Consider the following 18,335-nt stretch of genomic DNA (forward strand, 5'->3'; position numbering starts at 1 on the left):
TTTCTGTCCTTGTTCTAGCTTTGCGTTTAGTTTTTTCTTGTTTTTCTTGGATCTGTATATGTATCATTAAGTAATGGTTTGAGCTTACTCTGTTTTTCTGATGTAAAAACTGTAACGGTCCTCTTAGGATTGTTTTCATTGTTTTTCATAATTTCTGACATGCTGTCCTGGCATATTCTTTGCTTCTTGGAACGAATTTCTTCTCTGGCCCTTGATTATTTAAGAGGACATTGTTTGTTTTCCATGTGTTTGCTTAGTTTTTATTTTTCCTTTTCCAGTTGATTTCTAGTTTCATTGTATTGTGATCAGGTAATATGCATGGAATAATTTCCATTCTTTTTCATTTCCTTAATTATTCTTCATGGGCTAGCCCAGTTTGGAGAAAGTCCTGTGTGATGCTAAGGTAAATGTGTATTTTGTTGTTAGGCAAACATTCTATAGATACCTATTAAATCCATTTGTTTGGCAGTTTGCTTCAACTATGATATTTCTTTTTTGACTTTTTTGTTTACTTGATGTATTTGTGACAGTGGAGTGTTAAGATTTTGTGTTGAACTTTGTTAGTGTTTTTCTGAAGGTCCAGAAGTATCTGTTTTATGAAATTGGGTACAGTGGTGGTTGGTACATATGTGATTTGGGAGTCCCAGAAAGTGAGTATATCAATCTATTATTTCTTATACTTTTTTTTTTTGGTACTGGGAATTGAGCTCACAACCTCATGCTTGCCAGGGAAGCACCTAAACTGCTGAGCCCTCTTTGGTGCATGTATGTTTATCATTGCTATCTGTTCTTGTTGAATTGTTCCTTCAGCAATGCCTCTTCTGATCAGTTTGGCTTGAAATTCATTTTGATATCAGCATTGCTACTTCTGTTTTTATTCAGTTTCCCACTGCATGGAATTGTTCCCATCCTTTTTAATTTGTTATTTATTTTTGGATTAAATGTGTTTCTTGTGTATAGCATATAGCTGGATTGTGTTTCTTTGTCTATTCTTCTAACCTGTGTCTTTGAACTGGGGAATTGAGACCAATTACATTGAGAATTGATACTGAAGGTGTTTAGTTATTTCTGTCATTGCATATTGTATTACGTCCCTGTTGCTTTGATTAGCCTCCCTTTGCCTGTCATGTGCTCACTCTGCCTGGTGTATTCTTTCTGTTAGATTTTTTGGTTATTCTTGGCTTCCTTATCTCTTTTGTACTTCTAGTTTGGTGGTCATGAATTTCTTGAGGTGGTTTTGTCATGGAAATATATTATTCATCAATTTTGAAAGCAAGTTTTTCAGAGATAAAAAAAAGTCTGGGTTGGAAGTTGTCATCTTTTGGGACTTCAAATACTTCACTCTGATGTTTCCTGGCCTTTTAAGTTTTGCATTGAGAATTCTACTGGATTTACCTTTATAGCTGATTTATTACTTTTGTCTAATAGCTTTTAAGATTCTGTACCTGTGCTGGTCTTGGAATATTTTGACTATGATGTGATATGGAAAGGTTCTCTTTTGATTATGGCTAATTGGGTAGCTGTATCCCTCACTTACCTGTGTGTTTTTTCCCCGTATTTGTAAAGTTTTCTGCCGTTATTTTGTATAAAACATTTTTATGGTTTTTTTTTTTCTGTCTTCTGATTGTTCACTTATTCCACTTGATCTTAGATTAATCTTCTTCATGTTATCTAGCTATCTGTTAAATTCATTTTTCATGTTCCCTTATGGCTGGTATTCGTAAGTAATTGGTTTTGTACACATAAATATTTTCTAATTCTCTCCTAATTTTAACTACTTCTGATGCCCACTCTTTCAGTATAATTTTTAGCCTCTTTGGTTTCTTTTTGGAACCTTTTTATGGATTCTAGCTCTTTGATAAAATGGTCATTTGTGTTTTGTATTGTTTTTTTTAGCTCAACTAGTTTTTTTTTTAATGTGTCTTTTTTGCACTTCCTGATTAATTTTTTCTTCCATCATCTGATGTGTATTTTCTGTGAGCCAAGCAGCACCTTATGGTTCTATATTTTAAGATCTTGTATCGTCCTTTAGAATAATTTGGCTATGTGCCTTTTGCTTTTTCTCCCTTCAATGCCTCATGAATTGGCTTTGGAGGAGTTAAGAGTTTGGGAAGGTACTTTGCTACCTTGTTTTCTCATATTTCTGTTATTTGCTTGTTTTGTTTTGCACTTAGATATGTGATTACTTTATATATAAAGGTACATTACTTGACAAAAATGTCAAATAACATGGTATTCGAAAATAATTTCAAGCAAGCACATATATAGTTTGTTTTCTCTTAAATATAATAACTTATTGATTATTGAGCTATATACCAATTTCTTCATAAAATAAATACAAATTCTTCTTTCATTGAAGTGAATATTCTTTTGATATGAATAGTCTATTGGAGGAAGTCCATAAACATGTACACTGGTGTTTAGATGTTATATATTGAAAAGAAAACTTGTGATAGCAAGAATTTTATTATTCTTCTATTGAAAGACATCTCTTATTCCCTAAGTACCAAATATGACTTAACATAGTGATAGCATCTTCTATATGGGCTTTATGTAGCAGATGACATGAACTAGAATGGAATGAGGTTAACTTTGAGAAGCACTTACTGGGAGAACAATTGCAGCTGACCAAATATTCTTTGAGGCTTTGAAAATTGTGAGATAATCTCATTATTACAAGAATTTTTCCCTGAAGAATACAAGTCATTTGAATTGAATGTTAAAACTGATGCCCTCCTTTAAAAATGCTAATTGGGTATTTAGTGGTAACCATTTAACCATTGACATCATTACACAAACTCCTGAAATAAGAACAGAGATTTTTTTGTTACCACGTTTCAATTCAACTTTTAACTGAAAGAGCAAAGGGATATTTTAATATAAATCATTGACTGAAATATGAAATAATAAAAATAATTAATATAGTTACTTAGTTTTGCTGTCTAAAATTTTGACCTTTATGCTTTTTCATTTGTTTCTAATTGGTGACATGTTAACAAATATGTACATAAAGAATATTCATCTCACTGGAAGAGTAGTAGTAGTTGGGGACATAATCCAGAGTGTGTTTTTAATATTAAGCCGTTGACTACTATTTACTTGTTGCTGTCCCATGTCATTGTGTTTTGCTGCTGCTTTTGGAGAGACATTCAAATGTTTAATGTTATACCATGAAGAATTATACATTGTATAGAATTATGTCAGATTTCTGTCAGATTATAGAGGAAGGACTAAATCTAATTTTGGTAAATCAATGACCATTTCCAGAGGAAATAGCATTTAAGGTAGAACTAATAGGCTGATTTTTGTAGAAGGGGCATATAATTCAGTTTTAGATTGGTAACCTTTAAATTTTTTATATATAATTAATGATTAAAGTTTTTACCATTATTCTGTGAATTTGTAGTTCTTTTGTAACTTGGTTTTTTGTATATTATACTATAGCATTTAAACTGAATAGTATTATTGGTATAGGATCTTAACATTAGCTTTTTGTTACAATAACATTATTAGCATTTTGTTACAATTTACAAAACTGTCAATTAACAGATAAATTGCTTTTCAGAATTCATATGACAAATTACATAATTAAAACACTAACTCAAGCTAACTGGAAGAGTAGTATTCTTTTCCATGCACATATACACAATAATAATATATATTATGGGTGATACATCCATATTAAATAATATTTTAACCAATAAAACTTATTTATAAAGTTATCTTATTGATGCTAACAAAAATATGTAATATGTTTGGAATCATGTAAAAAATAGGATCTGTATATCTTCATTGGAAATAAATCATATTTTCTATACTTTTTTGACACTGTTGATAGTATAAATGTTATACATTTATTATATATTTGACAGAACCAGAAATTATTATACTGCGTCTATACAGTAGAAGAGGCAATGTAATATAAAAATTAAAATGATAAACTCTGGAGTCATGCTGCTGAGGTTCATATTCTTCTTTTGACTTCTAAAAGATAAGGTAGATTTCCTTATCTGAAAATTATGATAGTAAGAGTCTGCATGGTAGTTTATTTCTTGTATTTGAAGTACTTAAAGCAGAGTCCGCAATATAATAGATGTGAATAGTTTTCAGTTAATTAAAATGTAGGTCAAGATTGCCCATTTTATAAAATACCCTGTCAGCCTTGAGTTCAATTCCTAGTACTGAAAACAAAAAGAGAAAGAAAAGAAAAAAAAAATCCTATGTGTAGAATATGGTTACATACAGAAAATACTGTCCTTTCTTCACTACAAAGGTGTCCTATGGTAAGGATTGGTGTGCTGACCAGTTTATGTTAATTAATGAAAAATTTTAATCAATTGCATATTTCTTTCTTTCTTTTTTTTTTGGTCTTTTTCCTTTTATCGGTACCAGGGATCGATTACTTTATCATAATACAGCATTTATAATAAACATGTTACTCTTGGTTAGTGATTGCTGAAAACATTGCTTCATAATCACACAGTAATGCCTCTGTTAGCATTTATGAATTTGATGTATTTTGAATTGTAACAGTAATATTTATATAGCACAAATATTTTATAGCAGTAGATTTTAAAAATAATTTTACCATGAACAACTTTTATGATTTTCTTTAGACTGACTATCTCAAAAATTTTAAATTTGGTCTGCATTTTAATCCCATTATTTAAACTGTTAGAGATTGTCAACAAGTTTACATAACCATTTTCTTCCTAGAACTACAAACATAAAAAAAAAGTAAAGAAGTCCAAATAAATACAAAGTGAATAATGTGTTTTTAAATATATAATACATAATTCTTGTAAAATAATTCATGCTAATATACTTAGTAGAAAATTAAAAACCCACATCTCTTTATTGTTCATCAATTCCACATCATTGTCCTCAGACAATTTTTGTTCAGGTCTGCGTTTTATTCTGCCTCAACTTTTTTTATGTATTTGAAAGTAAGTTTACACCTAAACTTACATACTGCTTTAAAAACATTTTTGACGAAGTTTTTTTCACTTTGTAAAGTACTGAAAATATACTCTCCTCCTCACTTTTAACTCTCATCTTGAACTGTGGAATTATCCATCTATTATAAAATTAATCATTTTTTCATGGACCGGAAAGTAAGTTTCACCTTTTCTCTCTTTGTCTTCTCTACTGTCTTTTATCCTCCTCCTCCCTCTTTCCTTCCTGTTTTTGCTATTGCAGCTAGAGGCATCTTTGCTGAATATCTTTATAAATTATGTGAATGTATTGTCTCATGTTTTCGTACTTTTTATCACAGATTCATAGAGATAGTATGTAAGAGAACATACATGTTTATATTTTGATAGATTGAAATTTCTCTTTCCCCATTGTAATTCCACTACCCAGACCATCTCTATACTATTTATTCCCATCAACCTTTTTTTTGGTACCAAGGATCGAACTTGCGATCTTGCATTTGCCAAGCAGGCACTTACATTGCTGAGCTCTACCTTAGCCTATAAGTTAACTTTTTAAAATGTTTGCTAAAGAACGAGATGAGAAGGAGATCTGAGTGATGCCTTTAATTTTGTTTCCTTGTTTTTTTTATCAAGGTTGGACATTTTACTCATAAACTATTCACATTTTTCCTTTGCATTATCTGAGCATATAATGTTCTATTTTTTGTAGTTATCTGTTTATCATATTGATATTTTTACTTGATTTCTAATGAAATTCTCAACTAAGCATGTTCAAAACCAAGTTCCTTTTTCTCCCTAATCTTCTCTTCCAACAGATCAATTCTTTTAGTTCATAGGACTTAAATCTTGAAATCATTTAACCTTCTTTTTTTATCTCTTAGTATACATCTAGTTCATTACTAAGTCCAGTTAGTTATATGTTAGAAATGGTTATAGATTTCTATCACTTGTTGTTATCTCGATAGCTACCACCTTCTCACACAGCCTAACCCTTGTGGACAACTTTATTTATACCATCCAGAGAAATCACTGCAAAACAAATGTTCAATAATGCCGTGTCTATAAACTTCTTATTAACCATGACCTATATACACCTTGTATTTTCTGGTTCTTATATGTATCTCTAACCTCATCTGCTTTTCTTACCTTTCTTCCTGTCTGCTTAGACCATGCTTGCTTCTGTAAATTCCTTACAAGAAAATGCTCAAAAATTCCAAGCACATTGTTAAATCTGGGCATTTATATTTTTGACTCGTCTGCCTATAATGTTTTGATCTTGGATATCTCTTTCAGTCTCTTCTAATTAGTTTTCTTTAATAATTTTTTTAAAAAATTTATGTTAGGTTCACTGGCCTTTAGACTTGAGAGAATGATAAAAGTCCATGCTTGATGCACCTAAGATATTTTAAATCTAGTTTAAGTGTGTATATGTGAACCAAGGTGGGTGAAGAAAGGAGGTGTGGGTGGATATGGTAGTCAGTTTCATGGTGTTAATATGGTAGCATTTATTTTGGAGAGCATCTAGGTTTTTTTCAAACTTCATTTGTTTGAAAGTCAAGACCTGATTTATTTATCCTATGCTAGTTTAAATAGTGTAAATTTTATATTCGTATGAACATTAAGATATATGTGCATCTACTTAGGTAAATTTAATTTATAGATTGTTATAAATTAAGTAATTTCTATTATCTTTCAATAGTTAAATTTGTGTGATTGAGAAAATATTTTAATAATATAGTAGAATATCACATTTCATTAAGAAATAAATATACCTTTTATGTATTTCTTTGGTTACCACCAAAATCACTTTTTAAAAATTATTCTGTGTATAGGGGCTGGGGATTTAGCTCAGTGGCATAAGCACCTGCCTTGCAAGCAGGCAGTCGTGAGTTCGATCCCTGGTACCAATAAAAAAGGAAAAAGACCAAAAAAAAATTATTCTGTGTGTAACTATTTATAATCAGTAAATTTCATAAGGTAGTATGCATTTACTATCAGTTGTTTTGAAGAAACATATTTATGGATTATTAATTTTATACTGAAAAGATGATTAAATTAAATACCTGCTTAATGAATTTTCATAAAGGGAAGCCCTCTGTAACCAGTAAATAGAACACAGCCCTAACTGTAGTTCTGCCTTCCAGTTGTCAGTGTCTTGAAAAGTGGCAAATTCTGTAAGATAAAATCGTCTTAACATGACACTTTGTAATCTGATGTACAAGATTTTGAACAATGAAAGAAACCATCTTGAAAATATTTTCTGTACGCTTCTGTCAAAAGGTATATCTTTGTTAAATAATTACTTCTTATACTTAGAATCTCGACCACTGTCTGTTCCTGTGAAAGCCATGTTAAATATATCTGAAGGCTGTAGAAGTCCTGAAGAAAGAATGAAAGAATTTATTGGAATAGTATGGAATGCAGTGAAGAGTCTTACAATACAGGTAAAATAAAAGGGAAATATGACTCTAGTCTCTATAATACTTAAAAACTTTTAACATTGTTAATATTGATAAATATTTCTTATAATAGTTATGTTAATCTCATTTCTACAATTTATTTGAAAAGGTAGTATACTTTGCTTATCATAAACAAAATTATATGAAGCATATATGCTCTATGAAAATTTACGCATTTTGACATGGTTCTTACCATTTGAAAAACTGTCATTCTTTCTACTTTTTGTTTCTTGTAAATATTTGAAATATTTAAACATTCCATGTTCAATTCACATTTATCTCCATGTTGAAATGATCTGAATTGGAATTCAGTTAACATAAAGAGTTATCTAATTGTTTCTCCTACCTAATTGTAAATTAAATATTACAGTTATAATTCTAGGTATTTCGTTTATTGTTTATTAAATTTTGTACTCAATTATTTTCAATTTTAAATGAATGTAATTCAACCCTTTTACATTGTCTCTTTACAAACCATATTTAAACTGATCAAAACATATATAGTTGGATGTTTATCTAATGTCACAAGAATTAGGTAAAAATAACAGTTGCAGATTTTAGGTTTTTATATAAAGTCTTTCATTTTTACATAAAATTTGAAAGACTGACAACTGAGACATGTTTATGCAATTCTAAATGTAGCAGAGAGTAATACTGAAGTAAGATCAAAATTACTTCTGATTATAATACAAAACGTTGAGAGAGAAAATTCTTACATCCTAGCAATGAATGCAAGCTGTATGATGTACAAATTCATAGTTATTATAAACCCATAAAGTGCTGGACTCCCAAATTGGCAGTACCGCAACATGAAGTGCTAAAATCCAAAATGTGAGAAACAATCATAGATCAAATAGTCTCAGAAAATGCTAAATAGAGTAACTACAAAGAACATGACAGTTAGGTGTGTCATAGCCAAATTTCTAAAAATCAGAAGTCAAAAAAATGTTGAAGCAGGCAGAAACAAAAGGCATATTACATACAGATACTGGTAACTCCTGACCTTTTATCAGAAGACTAGCATGACTGTTATTCCAGCACTGTGGGAGACTGAGGCCAGATGACATGTTGGTGACCAACTTGGGCAGCTTAGTGACTTAGTGAGACTTTGTCTCAAAGTGAAACAATTTTTAAAAGATCTGAGGTTGTATAGCTTAGTGTCAAAACATTGGTTTCTGTTGCCAGTGCTAAAAAACAAAACAAAAATGAAACAGTCAAGGCCAAAAGAGAATAGAATAATATCTTTTAATGTGCTGGGGAGAAACAAATTGTTGGCATGTAATTTCATATCTAGCAAAATATCTTATCAAAATAAATACACAAAGACCAAACTTTTCTCCAGCCTGAAATTTAATGTATGCTGGAGCAACTTTATGCAAAAGGGAAAACATAACAAAATCTTGATTTTGGAGGAAGTAATAAAATATAACAGAAAGAATAAATGAGATGGAAAATAACTATACAGGAAAAATATATATTGTTTTTCTTTTTCCTTTTTAAAAAGTGTATTGATATAATTTAGACAGTCATTGTGATAATATACATCATAGAGAATTTGTAACTGTCCCATTCCTTTACCCCTCCTTCAGCTCTTTTCCTTATTTACAAAAGCTTTTTTTCCATTCTTCCCACTTTTCTCTTCCTTGCTTTCCCCCTGCCTCCTCCCTAGTTACCCATCATAGTTGAATATTCTCTTCACAATATCTATTATACATTTTGGTGCTTATTTACACTTCCCGTGTTTCTCATGCCAGAGAAACAATGCGATAATCTGAGTTTATACTTCTTTAAGACTGGATAGCACTCGATTGTACATTAAAAAAAAAAAAAAACAAACACATCATCTTTATCCATTGGTTGGCTGATGGGCGTTTGGCTGTCTCTAAGATTTCACTATCACTATATATTGGTGTTGTATAACACTTTTAATTCTTTCAGGAATATACCAAGATGGAGAACTATTAGTTTTAGTTTTTTGAAGAATGGAACCATTAGTTTTAGTTTTTTGAGGAATCTCCATATTGATTTCCACAGTAGTTGCACCAGTCTACATTCCCACCAACAGTGGAGAAGGGTTTGTTTTTCCCAACAGTCCTGCCAAAATATACCATATTTATTGAGTTACAGAAAAACTGTTGACTCTGCTATGTAATGTACTCTAGAATAAGATAGTTATCAAGAATAATCGCTATTTAATGTTTACTATGATTGTGAATGCTGTGTCATAATGATATAAGAACTGGTATTAAAAGTAACTTTATGCCTTTTGTTTTTCCTGTTTATGGTACTGGGGATTCAGCTCAGGACTCTAGAAGTGATGTGCGTACCCAATCCTCCTTTGAGATAAGTTCTCACTAAGTAGGACTGGTCTCAAATTTGTCATTCTTGTGCCACAGCATCAAAGTGTGTTGGTATTATAAGAGTATACTAGGACTGAGGATTTAGCTCAGCAGCATAAGCACCTGCCTTGCAAGCAGGCAGTCATGAGTTCGATCCCCGGTACCGATTAAAAAAAAAAAAAAGAAAGAAAACAAAACAAAACAAAAAAACAGTATACCACTATGCTGAATTCCTCATGCCTTGTTACCCATTCTGTAAAGAATTCTGTAGTATGTCTGCTTACCATTTTAAATTCATTTTGAGAAGGTCTGATAACAAATACATGAATAATAATATCAAGTTAATGAGTATTTGACAGCTCCAGGAAAACTTTAAAGTTTTAAGATTCCAAGTGATACCTGAAGTCTTTGTGTTTATAAGCTAACAGGTAGGCACATCTGTGTTCCACAATACAACATACTGGTGCGTGTCTGCCTCTGTCCAGAGAGAGGGGAGTAAATTTATTTTGCTCCCTGGAATAACCAAGAAAATGAACAAAATATGTAATGCAATGGTTTTGGAATGCTAGGCAGTAGGCCAAGCTGAACAATGATACCTGAAACTTAATTAGTGATTTTAGAGAATGATGGAACAACGTCTAAGAGGTTGGCCAAATTCCAATTCCGGTATTTGGGTATATAGTGATGCCATTGACGAAACTAGTACAGCTTTCGGGGTTAAGGACAAAAAGGAAGTTTGAATTTACACATCTACTTGAAATATGTAAAAGATATCCAGCTATCTAGTAGTAGAAATTCTAGGTAGAGTTTAAGGACACTTTCAGAGTAAAGGTATAATTTTGTGAGTCATCTTATAGATGAGCAAAGCCAAGAAATAGGTCACTCAAGAAAGCACAAAGTTGAAAGAGCACTGGGTCAAGAGAACATGAGTTTTAAAGTAGTCAGTAGAAGGAAAATGTGCTTGTCAGAAATTGTAAGATAGGAATCTGAAATGTGGGATGAGAAGCTGGAGAGTTCATGCACACCAAGGGAGTGTAGAATTTCAGGGAACCAGTGGTCAGCATTATCCAGTTCTGAATGTTAACTATGCATTTTACCTTACTTATCTGCATATGAGATGGACAGATTAATAATTAAGTTTACTTCCAATTCTAACATTTTATTAGGATGCTTTTGGTTCTTTTATTTGTAATATAATGGTAGAGTACCTGAGCAGCTTCATCACTTAGAGTAAATGAACTTAATCTTATGTCATTATGAATTAATGATAAATAGATCAATTAATGATAAGAGATCATATTATCCCTTATTCCTTTTTACCTTTTACTTATAATAAAACACATATAACATAAAATTTACCATTCTTTTGTAAGCATGAAGGTTGTTTTGCAGTTTCTCATTTTGAGTAAACTTACTGGGTTTAAATTAATGTATAGTAGCAGGATACACCTAATTGATACACCTTTGAAGAGGTTATCTTCAATATGAACTAAATAGTTTGCTTGCTTGCCTCATCTTGGCCCTCACTGTGTGTTAAAAATACTATATTTTAAATATTTCAAATGTTAATGTATTGGGAAAAAATTTTTGAATAAAATTAGTTCCTATTTAAATGATTAAAATCTAGATTCCAATACACTGAATTTTAAAGAAATGTTATCTGTTGTCCAAGATAGTTTATTGACCAAGGTTTAATACAGAAAACCCTTAAGTTGTCATCAGACAAAATAAAACATCATAATTTAAAGCCATCAAGGATTATTCTGTCATTGGGAATTTCAGTAAGTAAATGTGTTTCAGACCAGAGTTTTTGGAAAGTTGATTCTGGAGCCAAAGTTTGCATTTACTAAGCTCATGTTGTTTTTTACTTAAATTAGGAAACCTTATATTGTGTAAAGACATGAACAGTATTTACTATAACTTGTTTATTTTTTCCTTGGGAAAATGTACCTTTCATATGAATTATTTTATAATAATACATGTGGTCATAGACACCTTGTTTTACAAGAACTTGATTTCAGAGCTTTTCAATAACAGATTTTGATAAGTTCATTTGTTCTTTATTACTTTACTCATTTGCTTATTAGCAAAGAGTTTATCTATTATACTTTAAAATGCCATGTTTTAATTGTACAAGCACATAATGGCATACAGTTGACAAAGGAGAAAAATTCTTTACCTGGAATTCACTAAGAAAGGAGCACTTTGTCCTTTATTGCCAGTCTTAGCCTTTTTTCTCATCTGGATTGAAGTTCTTGTTATTTTGTATCATTTGTGTTTTTTTGTTTGTTTGTTTGTTTTTTCCTTAAGGGAAGTGATCATCCTGGTCCCTTACCTTTGTCAGTGATTCTGTTAATCCTTTAGTAAACTACATGTGTAATTTTGTGTAATTTTGATGTTATGTCACTCAGAGTGCTTAATTCAGTACATCATACGCCAGTTAGGCTGGGCCAGTTGAATTCTTTCTCCTAGGAAATTTCATATGGAATGTGACCAGTGATGAAAAAATCATATTGTATGAGCTCCCTTACTGTCAGAATCAAATGAGAGTAGGCTTTACAGATGAACTGTCAGTTACTTTAATTATGAAAGAAAGTTTTAAACTTTTAACACTGGCAGTTTTTCACAGAGGACCACATTCTTATTTATAGGCATTTATCAAATGACAGTCATTTTACCCTGATTCGTTAGAAGGAGGAAGTCTGGAATTGTATTCTAGGAAACTTTTCATGTCTTCCCTTGACAAATTTTTACAGAAAAAGTACAGAGATTTATAGTAGTCATTCTGGAAAGGAAGGCAAGTAGAATCAGTTTTGAGGGTTTTAACCTAACACCCCAAATTGGATGTATTTCAGTTTCTTGCAATATTTTCATAACAAATTGAGAATTTATAAAATAGAAAAATATTTTGGGTTTTGGTTTGAATGTTTGATGTAGCATAAATAGAATGCTTCTTATTTTGAGGGCTTCTACATACTTAGGAAAATAATAGAATTTTAAAATACATCCTTTGTGAAGGCTAGTATATTGGATCTGGGAATTAATGGATGCTTATTTTTTTAATTGACTGTTTAGCAAATGTTCTGGATGACATTTACTATATTAAATCCTTATATAAATTCTGTGATTTTTCTCCTATTTATGATGAGGAAATGGGAGTCATGAGGATTTAAATAACTGATCAGAGTTCTCACAGCTGGAGTGACAAGTCAACTTTATTAATCGCGTTATTAGACTATGTTTTTGGAATGAAATTATGAGCAATATGTAATGCAGTTATTTTAAAATTTGATGATAATAGCAATGTTTACATTTTATACATTTATTAAATATTCACTACATAGTAGGCACTGTCCCTTATACTAAGACAGATTGAACAAAAATAGCCAAATATTTGATTTTTTTTACAGTTTTCATAGTAGTAGTAATTCTTATAAGTTGTTAATATGGAAAAATGTTTTTATTTTAAGTGTTTTAAAGGCTGGACTATATTTTTGCCTCTATTCCTGACTTTCTGTTCAGTTCATAGTAGTTAATAAAGAATGCATTAGTAAAGAAAAGAAAAAGTAAATGAAATATAACTTACAATGTTTATTTTCATTTTAAAAATCGATCCTCTAGAATAAAATGCTTTCATATAGTATGTTGGCTCATGCCTGTAATTCCAGCATTTCAGAGGCTGGGCAAGAGGATCTTTGCAAGTTTGAGACTACCTGGACTACAAAGTGAGCACAATGTCAGCCTGTACCGCATATTGAGACCTTGTTTCAAAAAGACAAAAATAATTTTAAAAACTTTAAAAAATCATTAAAGTTTCAATTTCGAAAGAAAAATATGTTATTTGGGAATAGGAAGCGGTAACATTATTTAAAAGGGAATATTATTTAAATTTGCAGTATATGTGAAATATTTTATTTAATTACGGCAGTTGGCCAATTAAGATTTTCACATTTATGTGTAAATGAAACTTAGGCTTTTCTTTTAGCTGAGTTACAACCACTAAGTTTCCAAACCTTACATGTAAGAGTGAGGAGCATAATAGCTTTTCAGATGACATACTAACTTGAAAGTAGGAAAGCATGCATTACATTTATTAAAGCAAAAGTACCCAATAATTTTTACTTCATTGATTTTTTTTTCAGTATATGAAACTTAGATAGTAACCCTCTTGACCCAATAGGAATCAAAATAGATGTGGTTCTATTTCAGGAATTTGTAATAATCCCTTCACTTTAACACATGAATGTGTTCAATATTGGCAAAAGAACGCGTTGCTACCAAAACTGAAACAAGATCCTTGAAACAGAAAGGATGTTGCCATGGAAAAATGAAGTAACACTCAGTGCAGCTGTGATACATTAATGAATAGGATATTTTTTTAAAAGATCATTTGTGTTTGGTGTGGCTTAGAGGGTCCCAACCAGATGGTTTCCATGAACATGATCTGACCCCCGGCTTCAGGACTTCTTACTGGCAGATTACTTCATTTTCTTTCCCTTGGATTGTCAGATCCTTACATTCATGCAGAATTTACTGCTGCAGATTTATATTCTGTAATATAAATCACTCAGCATTTTACATTAAAACCACAATTTTAGACATACAATTTTAACAGTTATTTTAAAAGTGTAAAAAGATTTATGCTATAGCTTTAGTGTATATAATAGTTATAACTTTAATTTTGAGTGATTTGGATTATACATATATGTTTTGATTCTTATTAAAGGAATCATTTACATATATATGTGCAAGTTTATTTTTTAATATTATATATCTCATGCCAATATACTGTTGACTTTCTGTGTATTGCTCAGATTGTTGAAATTTGTCACAATAATTGATTCTTGTATCACTGGAATTTGGGGTATTTTATAATTTTATAAATTTTGACACTGCCAGATTTATTTTTAAGGGCAAATTGTGTATGTTTGTAGATGGGAGCATATTAAACTAACATTTTATATATCACATTTTCTAGATCAGTTTTCAATATAACACATCAATATATACTATGTTACTGTTCATATTTTGACCTTCTAACTTGAATTAATAGAAAACATGTACTTAATGTGCCACTTTAAACTATGCAATTCCCTGATTAATTGTTAAATTTTGTAAAAGCAATTGCAATTTGTAATAATATCAGCTTTGTTTTTGTTGTTGTTTGTTTATTTGTTTTGGAGACAGGGCCTCACTGTGTAACCCAAGTTGGTTGTGAACGCAGTGTGTTTGTCCTAGCTGGCCACAAAATCACAGCATTCCTCTTTGCTCAATCTCCCAAGTGCTGAGATTAGGTGCCTGTGCCACCACACCTGGAAATATATATTTATTCTTAATTCAGAATAAATAACATAGACTGTGATAGTAAATAAGGTAATATTCAAATTATCAAAGATGCAAGATAAAAAATTTAAAACTAAAATTAACAGTTCTGGTTTCATCAATACATCATACATTTATTTTTTCCAAAATTTTCTCGTATTTTTTCTTCTCAGAATTTGTCACTTTGTCTATGCCAAGAAATGCACAGCAAACATATACAGGTTTACTTACTTTCAGTTTGTCAAATTATTCGTCATATCAAAGAATTCCAAACCCATTGCATATCATTATGTTCTCATTAAGTAGTGTATTAATCCTAAAAGATATTATTCTACCTTTTCTTATTGTTTGTGAAATGTAACCATTTGAAAATGAATATAACTGGGAAATTTCATATTTTTCTCTCATATGTGGAAACTTTAAATTTGTTTTATACCTTTTAGAAAATAGAAGATAAACTGTCATGAAATGGGTAGGGATGCAAGGACAAGGGAAAAGTAGTGGTATTAGAGGGTACTATGAAGGGTAGATATAATCAAAGCAATATATATATTTATTTATATATATGGAAATTTTACTGAGATCTATTTGTAAATTATTATGATTGGATAATTATTATTTTAAAATGCCAAAAAATGAGCTACTTGCTAATAGAATTTACTAGAGTATCCAAGCACTTATGCTGACAAAAAATTATTTTTAATCACACTTTCAAAAAACAGCTTTATATGCTTTTTTTTGTCTTTTTGCAGAGCATCAACAAGTTATACTTTACATTTTTCTTAACAAATGGTATGATTCATGTATGCTAAGCTGTTGAAGCACTTTAATAATATATACACCAAATACTACTTTGGAAGAACCAAATAAGATCAATAGATTTTGATATGCTTTGTTTGTGAATTAGATATTAAAGATTAATTCAGTTTTTGGTTTGGACTTCATTAGTTTTAACTGTCTAAAAACCTGAAACTTAATTATGTTTAAATAATTTTTAAAGGAAGCATAAAATATTCACATGAAATCACAATTTAATAATTTGAAGGGAGATAAAGCAAAAAATAGTGCTCTGATCTTTACGATTTCTAATGTTTTTATTTTAGGTAACTACTTTTTCTGTATTATCTATCATATATATGTATATTCACATTTTTAATGCATGTATATAAAAAGAAATTATATGATAGGAATAGTCACAATTCATAGTGCATTAATGTCATTTAGTGCTAGAAATAAAGCTTCAAACTTCTTTCTTATATTTTATTCTGCAGTTAAATAATCTAAGGGCCAAAGTTACATATAAATAGGTTTATTTTTTGCATTGAAAAATAAAAGCAGTTTGAAAGCCCTATTTAGTTGGTGTGAACAAAGCCTCAGTAAATGTTAAAAGGGGCAGAATTTTTTCACCCTTTTTGGTAGTAAATTCTGAAATTGTTGTTTCCTGGAAAGAACTGTAAAGGTCAGTTTTCATCTTTTGTCATTGGGTGGTTTTGATTAAATTTATAGCATAAAAGTACTTGTTGAATTTTTAATAAAAGTAATGCAAGTATACATAGGAGATGTTTTCATTTTCTGATTTGTCTGTTTATTCTTATGGAGACATACATTCAACAGCATGTTTAGTCTATCCAATTATTTTAATTCTCCTTTCTTTTTGTAGCTTGATGTACAGTCTTGTTGTGTGTTCATTCCAAACAATAGCCTGCCTTCCCCAAGTACAATTGTATCTGGTGACATTCCTGGAACAGTGAGAAGTTGGTACCATGGACAATCCAGCATGCCAGGAACGCTTGTCTTGTGTTTACCACAAATAAAGATTATTAGTGCTGGTCACAAGTATATGGAACCTTTACAGGAAATCCCATTTGTCATCCCACGACCCATCCTTGAAGAAGGTACAGAAACAAAAATTCTTCTTATGTTTAATAGTTCATATTTTGAGATTTAAATAATTTTTATATATGTGAAATTAGTTTTCTTATTGACACATTTTTGTGGCCCAAGTAAATAAACTCATACCATTTGGTAAGTTTATCTATTCATAACCTTTTAACCAGCCGTATATTCATATATGCACATGTAAATTGTCTGTAGAAGATCATATGCAGTGTAGTATAATCACTAAAAGGTAAATATAGGAAAATTATCTTAGGAAAAAAGTTGCCTTTGAATGTTTGCATTAGGTGGAAAAAAGAATAATAAGGTTGAGCTTGAAACCACTTAAATTATAAATGAATATATGTAAAAATGGAATGAATGTGTTATTTATCTCAAGCATAATATATTTTACATTTCTGATTTATTTACAGGATTATTAATTGTTCGATTACTAGAACCATGAATCTTTTTTCCAGTCCATATTTGATTTCTTAAATTGAAGTGTCCTGAATTGTAAATTCTTACACTTTTGAACCTTGACACATTAATTTCAAACAATGACAAAGTAAATAATGTGAATCTATATTTTAATAACAAGACTCAAATTTTTGACAGTGCTAAGTGGGTCACACCTTGTTCATATTATTAGTATGTAGGTATATGCATCCTGCTATTAATTCAGATTACTATTCATACTGTCTGTCACTGAAAAGCCAACTGCCTGTACAATTTTGACTCCAACTTTGATGGTTATTTCTCTTTCTTCTGCTCTACACAGAAATATCCTTTGAAATTGAGTTTTCTGAACAAATGTAGACAGTGCATCAGGACTATTAGTCCTTAATAGTGTGAATACCTGTATCATCCTATATAATTTTAAGGGTTAAAGGAAACTGTTTTTGAAAACTATTGTTACATAATCCTTGTTTTGATACAGGGATCTTTTGTCTAGTACTTACAACATATTTGTTATTTACTATGGGCTTTGGTTATTAGAAATTGTGTATTGCAATATCAATTGTATAGCATATGAAGATATGTTAATCTAAAGTTGTGTTGAGGATGCTCCTTATTTTACTGTAAATTCTGAAATAATATTTAAGTTTGAAATGATTTGTTCCTGTGTTTTTACTTAAAGCCAACTACTATTTATATTATAGCTTTAAGACATAGTTTATGTCATAAAGTTTTTCTTTTTAATGCATTCAGTTCTGTAATCTAATATGTTCACTATTTTCTGCAATTAATATCACTACAGAATTTTAGAACAGTTTAATTTACAAACAAGAAATACTACACTGTGTGAAGTAACTTTTCATTCTTTTTCTCTTCAGTCCCTTGGTAGTCACCATTTTACTTCCTGTCTCTCTGAATTTGCCTATTTTAGACATTTTATATAA

At 30.4% G+C, this 18,335-nt stretch overlaps 1 protein-coding gene across 12 annotated transcripts in view; it reads left to right on the plus strand.

Moving 5' to 3' along the window:
- Positions 1–18,335, plus strand: part of Vps13b (vacuolar protein sorting 13 homolog B) — a 683,809-nt gene that overhangs the window by 286,371 nt on the left and 379,103 nt on the right. For all 12 annotated transcript variants that reach the window (XR_010050305.1, XM_063257835.1, XM_013143877.3 and 9 more), the window contains 2 exons: positions 7,254–7,381; positions 16,718–16,952. Coding sequence is in view for 11 of the 12 variants with exons in the window: in XM_063257835.1 (XP_063113905.1) it covers positions 7,254–7,381; positions 16,718–16,952 (363 nt within the window). In the remaining variant the exon portion in view is untranslated. The remainder of the gene's footprint in view (positions 1–7,253; positions 7,382–16,717; positions 16,953–18,335) is intronic.

Source organism: Cavia porcellus, unplaced genomic scaffold (genome assembly GCF_034190915.1).
Source record: "Cavia porcellus strain 051 isolate PalLab524CR breed Dunkin Hartley unplaced genomic scaffold, mCavPor4.1 scaffold_10, whole genome shotgun sequence".
Classification (NCBI taxonomy): domain Eukaryota; kingdom Metazoa; phylum Chordata; class Mammalia; order Rodentia; family Caviidae; genus Cavia; species Cavia porcellus.